Source organism: Labrus mixtus, chromosome 3 (assembly GCF_963584025.1).
Source record: "Labrus mixtus chromosome 3, fLabMix1.1, whole genome shotgun sequence".
In the NCBI taxonomy this organism is placed as follows: domain Eukaryota; kingdom Metazoa; phylum Chordata; class Actinopteri; order Labriformes; family Labridae; genus Labrus; species Labrus mixtus.
Window position 1 is genome coordinate 33,394,934 of NC_083614.1, and position 6,434 is coordinate 33,401,367.

The 6,434-nt window shown below is 40.9% G+C and overlaps 1 protein-coding gene across 1 annotated transcript; it reads right to left on the reverse strand.

Moving 5' to 3' along the window:
• Window positions 1-1,295: 1,295 nt before the first annotated feature.
• Window positions 1,296-5,423, reverse strand: gpx7 (glutathione peroxidase 7). The gene is made up of 3 exons (XM_061034671.1): window positions 5,223-5,423; window positions 2,430-2,691; window positions 1,296-1,633 (listed from the first exon to the last, which is right to left on the reverse strand). The coding sequence occupies exons 1-3, from the start codon at window positions 5,352-5,354 to the stop codon at window positions 1,470-1,472; spliced, it is 558 nt and encodes a 185-aa protein (XP_060890654.1). The 5' UTR covers window positions 5,355-5,423; the 3' UTR covers window positions 1,296-1,469.
• Between the last annotated feature and the right edge of the window lie 1,011 nt (window positions 5,424-6,434).

The window sequence follows — 6,434 nt, forward strand, 5'->3', positions numbered from 1 at the left end:
CCTCGAGGAACCCCTATATGTCCTGGTGCCCCAAGCAGATGCCTATCTTCCTTGTTGACAAGCAGTGCCTCTGGATACAGAATCCCACTCCTCATCACATCCTGCATACCTCCATCACCACCACCAGGGTCTAGACTCCATAGGGGGGTATCCTATCCTGCTCCTACCCCTCTGAGTGCATGAAGTCATCATGACGGAGTCCAATCACCAAAGACATTGCATATTCATCTTTTCCTAAACTGTTAAATAAATCATGTTCTCTCTTACTTAACTCTCTTCTGATTGAAATGAGAGTGAAAATACATCCCACTGAAAGAATATAACATTTTGTTTCACATGACTACCAACATTTTTAAACGACCTCTCCTCGTTCGGCTTAAAGTCTTAACGGTTACTTGCCGACATCATAAAACATGATTACCTGTGTGTGCATGTGAGCTCTTCTTACGCACTTTTCTAAAAACGATTTCTTTGGCCTTTTACTGCCTTCATTAGATATGACAGGAAGCAGAAAACGTTGGGAGGAGAGAGAAAGGGGGATGACATGCAGCAAAGGGCAGAGGCCAGACCCGAGGACCACAGCCTGTCTGACAAAAATCATTACCTGTGGGTGCTCACGAGGAAGAACATATTATATTACCTGTAGGTGCATGAACACATAATTTTCTTATTCCTCATGAGGAAATACTTCATGTTTTATATGCCGATTGGTCTGTGAACAGTTTGAGTGTAGGATGTGGTTTTAGAACTATAATGATATCATTACAAATCTAATTATGGGGCATTTATTTACACATGTAAGTGTGTGCTATTATTGAAGAATGTTTTGGATGAGTACGACTCTGCAAAGAGTAAGAGTTCTTCAAATGCATTCACTGAAGATCTATGTCAGACCTACTCAACTGGGGGCCCAGGGGCCAACTCTGGATGACATCAGACTGGCCCGCGGATCAGTTCTAGTTACAATAAAAAAATAAATCAATAACAAACAGGGAGGGGTAAACTTGTGAATGACTGTCATTAAGTGTTAAAAACAGCAGAGTGCTCCCGTTTAATAGAACATCTTTGGTCATCCTGTGCTCGCAGCCTATCACAAACTTGTGTTGTACTTCTGTGGTGGGCTGGCTTGTCTGGATTTGATTTGACAAGAGTTTGAAAATGTTCTTCAGGATAGTAAAAAACAAATGTGTGTGTGCCTGTCTGGTTGGGAGCCTCTATTTTCAGACTTAATAATTAAATGTCATATTATAACAGATACCTACAGAAAGTAACATCTTCACATACTGACATTGTGCTCTCATCAAAGTCATCGTTTATTCCAAAAATCATGATGAATAAAAACACAAAAACATGATTGTCACTAACAAATAGGGAAACAGGAGCTCTTTGGCTAACAACATTTCAATGACAAATGAATTGAATGTTCGCACTACAGGAGGCTGAATAGTGAAGGGCCTTTTCACGGGAGGTTAAAGCTCTTCTTTCTTCTTTAAGATGATCTGACGCACCATGTCAGATATTTTAGGTCGGAGTTCTTTGACAGAAACTTTGGGCCCCCACGCGTCCACAACATCGCCCTTTACGTCAATGAGATACTTCCAGAAGTTCCAGTTCGGCTCCTTTTCGGAAGACTCTGAAGAGAATGAGAGAAGAAGAAGATATTGAAGCGACCATGATTTAAAAATCTCTCTCAAGTACAGTGTGGTCCATTTTGACTCCCATCAAGAAACAGCTGTTTTCCATTGGTTCCTCCAAATAAATACAAAAATCACGGGGCACTGGTGGCACAGTGGTTAGTGCACGCACCCCATGTATGGCGGCTTTGGTCCTCCAAACGGAGGATCAAATCCCACCTGTGGCTCTTTTCCCACATGTCGATCCTCTCTCTCTCTCACCCTGATTTCCGACTCTATCCACAATCCTACCTCTCCATTAAAGGCACAAAAAGCCCAAAAATAAATCTTTTTTTAAAGGAAGAATGAGCGACTTTTTGATCCAGTAGATGTCGCCCTTGAGCTCCAGCATGAAACCAAAACAAACTGCTGTTAGGCCACGCCCCCTCCATACTGAAGCCTCCACTCTCCTCCAGAGACACACCTCCACTCACGTTCAAACAAAAGAGTTTAGCGCAAGTGGCGGCCAAAACTATCCTTAGCTCAAGCTGCAATAGTCTATGGCCTCCATTGTTGTGTTAGCATGCTAATGTTAGCGCTCTTTAGCTAGCCTGTAGCTTCACATTGCATGTAAACTGACACAGAATGACCTTCATCTAAACGATCAGGTCGTACAGTGTAAGCTAACTTTTCAGCACGACTATTATACATATTTTCTTACTGTGTACGCCTGGCATTTTTTCTTGATATGTCCACTTTTTTTTTACCTTTTAAGCCATAAATAAAAGAGAAGATCTGATGACACATCTCACTCACCTGCAAGATACTTGTACACATTGTTGGCTCCAGGTCCGACAACAGCGATTTTGCTGAAGAGGGGGAAGGAGACGTCGTAGACTCTGCGCACAAAGCTGTCGATCTCCTTGTCGCTGCCCGGCTCCTGCTGACCGAACTGGTTGCAGGGGAAGGCCAGCACGTTGAAGTGATACGGCCCGAAGTCCCGCTGGAGCTGCTGGAGGTCTTTGTAGTGCTCCTCGGTGAAGCCACATTCACTGGCTACATTCACCACCAGGGACACCTGAAGACACAGAAACACACAAACAGCTGAACCCTTTGAATTTAAAGATTAATTAGCGCCTGTTTCCACAACAGAAGTAGGAGTCCACTTTTTGAAGGTCTCAGTCTTGTCTTGGAATCGAAAACATTTTGACTCGGTCTTGTCTAGGTTTCAGACTGGGTGGACTCCAGATGAATTTTAAATCAAGACCGGTCAGGAACTGGTACACACAAATATTTGCGGGCCAGCTTGGAGAGTTGCGGGTTTGTAGTGACCCTATGTCTCTCCACCAATGCAGGGGCCTGCTTTCTGCAGAGAGTCGAGTCTCTCTCATGTAAGTTTGTATGTTCTGAATCGCTCCCCTGTTGCTTTTCTACAATTCTACAATTCACTTAGCAGACTCTTTTCTCCAAAGCGACGTACATCAGAGAGTAAGAACAACACAAGCAAGGATCTAGAAAAAAGGGAACAATGTCAGTAAGAGCAAACGATCAGCTTTGAGTCTGATTGGACACACAGGTGCTGACAGGAAGTGACCAGAGGCAAAGCACAACATTGAGGGCAGTTCTTGAGAGCTCTAATCAGTATAGAAACCATCTTATAAGTCGTCGTTATCAAACAAAAACCATCATCATTACCATCATCATCATCAATAATATGGAGACCATCATCATTAAGTTAGTAGGTATTCATGAAAGAGCTGGGTCTTTAGCTTTTTCTTAAAGGTGCAGAAGGAAGCTTTTGCTACAACATTACAGTCTTCATTCACTGAGGTCAAGAGTGCATGCTCAAGGTCAAGTTACGCTGAGAGCGCCCTCTGCTGGATCAAACTGTGAAATACTTCAGACAGCCTGATGCGCTGATAGACTGTACTGTATATTTTGAATTTGAACGGCTAATTACAGTTTCCATTGTGAACTTTCTCCCCCCGGGGTTCAAATTAAGAATAAGAATTGACAGCTCTACTGCGTTCACACATCGCCCCGACTTCACTCTGAACATTTTAAAAGGGGGATGGCAGGAAAAACCTCAGGTGGGAGTGAAAAATTGTTGCTGTTAGTGTTCACACATGCAGCGCACTCTGGTTTTCAGTTTTGTGCACATTTATCTGAATTGACCAACCATGTTAGCATGCAAATATCTGAAGTGCTCGTAAAGTCTAAAGGGATGCATGTGTCTGTAGTTCACCTTTCCTCTATACGCTTTAAAGAAGTGTAGGGGGCGGGGCACACCTGTACAGGTTTGCAGCATAGAAACAGTGAAGAGTGTTAGTAAAGATGGCCGCTCATCAGTGAAACAGTAAGAACTTCATGCAGTCTTTTGTTTTGACTTTGAAGGCTCAGTCAGACCACAGCATGACAGTTAGATTATCCCATATTGTTGTGCTGACCTCTAGTGTCACGATGAAGGAGTGTAATGTTTCTGAAAACCTCCTGGAGCTGCACTTCAGAGATTCTAAATAAAAAAAACAATCAACTACATATTTTATATTTCAGCTGAGACAAGTAAATGTGAGAGTTTGGATCCCTGTCTGAAAGAGGTCTTAGAGGTTTAGGGTGTTTTTGTTTAAGGTGTTTAATTGAGCATACCTCCATCACCACCACCAGGGTCTAGACTCCATAGGGGGGTATCCTATCCCTGCTCCTACCCCTCTGAGTGCATGAAGTCATCATGACGGAGTCCAATCACCAAAGACATTGCATATTCATCTTTTCCTAAACTGTTAAATAAATCATGTTCACTCTTACTTAATTCTCTTCTGATTGAAATGAGAGTGAAAATACATCCCACTGAAAGAATATAACATTTTGTTTCACATGACTACCAACATTTTTAAACGACCTCTCCTCGTTCGGCTTAAAGTCTTAACGGTTACTTGCCGTCTTAAGCCCTTTTCAAACATGCTGCCTGAAAACATCATTACCTGTGTGTGCATGTGAGCTCTTCTTAAGCACTTTTCTAAAAGGATTTTTTGGGCATCATTTGAGCTCAGTTTAAAGTGACACATTAAGGAATAATTTATGTTTAGTTTCATTCTTATTCACACAAGATTTAAGTCAATAAACATTAATTTTAGGTTTATAATTTAGAAGTAACTGTCCATTCTGCAGTCATCATCTTGTCTCATTTGTAGGCTATGAAGAGAGTTACTGATTCATTACAAACCATCGTGATAATCAATAAGTTCAGACAAGCTGCATACAGTCTGCAGTGATTTGTGTAACGGTATCAGTGTGTTGTGTGCAGATTAACTCTGATCCGGTTGATCCGTACCTTGTTTGAATGAAAGCGGAGCTCTGCAGGCCTCTTGCCACGTAGGCCATCCGGGCTACATGACGGGACATCCCGGGCAGCTACAGGGAAGTCTACCCGCGCAGCAGTTTGTGTTAGTTATCTTACGTCTACACACCGAGCATTAAGAGGGACAGAGAAGCAGAAAAACAAAACATCCATTCGTGCATGCAAAGAGCGTGCTGCGGATCAATCTGCGGACTTTCTTGTTGTTAAACTGAAACGTGAAACTTGAAAGTCCCCCCCCCCCCCCCACTCACCGATCCTCGGTATTTCTCCAGGGACACCAGCTTCCCTCTGCTGTTTACCACTTTAAAAGTATAAAAGTCTTTTTGTTTGCTCTCAGAGACGCTGAATAAAGTCAGAAACACGGCGAGCGCTCCGAGAAGCATCTTTGTATCCTGACTCAGACTGCCAACGCAACAGCAGAGACGCTTCTTCTGCAGACTCCTGAGGACCTCCTCCTCAGTCCGGACACCCCCCCCCCCCCCCCCCCCCCCCCCCCCCCCCCCCCCCCCCCTCCTCCTCAGGCGTCCCATAAGCAGTCAATGATCTGTCCTGGAAGTGAAGTTACAGACTGAAAAGGACAACATTTCCAGAACCAACAAAATAAGCTTCGACTCTGAAATTGTGTAGAACATATAAATTATAATAATACGAGACAGAACATACAGTATGATGTTCAGGCTATAATAATGTGTCACTAAAAGTCAAATATAGGCTACGTAACAAATGCACAGGCTATATTGAGGCCCTGTACGTAACCTAGGCATAGGCCTAAATGAGTTTATGTTTCTACTAAATGGCAAACATTGAACACAATGTCACAACTGATTATGAATGTTAATAAATACCTTAAAGCAACTCTTTTTTTAAATTACTTTATTACAGGCTGTTTTACTACATTACAAGTTGTCATAATTCATCACAAATTTTGTTCATCCTGGCATATTTTTATATATATATATTTTTAAACATACAAGAATACATCCAACATGAAATAAAATATTTTACTCAATATGGCAACCATTTATAGACTACTATAACAAAAACAACCCCATGAAAAAATAATAATTTAGTAAAATCCAGAGCACTAGACATTCTCCAGGTTGTATTATTATTACTATTTAAATCTTTTTATCTTATTATTTTGGTATTATATTTGTTTTTTACTTGTGTTTTTTATATCTTATCTTTTTATTTATTTATTACCATTGAGTTTTTTGTGTTGGTTTGAGGTATGAATAAACATGTCTCAGATTGTTTTTTTTTGTTTTATCTGTATTTGAAAAAAGAAAAAAACCCAATAAAGAGAAGTTTAAAAAAAAAGAAAGCATGAAATAAAATAAAAATAAATAAAAATCCAAAGAAAAGGTACGAAGAGAAAAAAAATAAATAAAATTAAGAAAGAAAAAATAATACTAATAATAAGAAAAATAATAGATAGATAGATAGATAGATAGATACTTTAT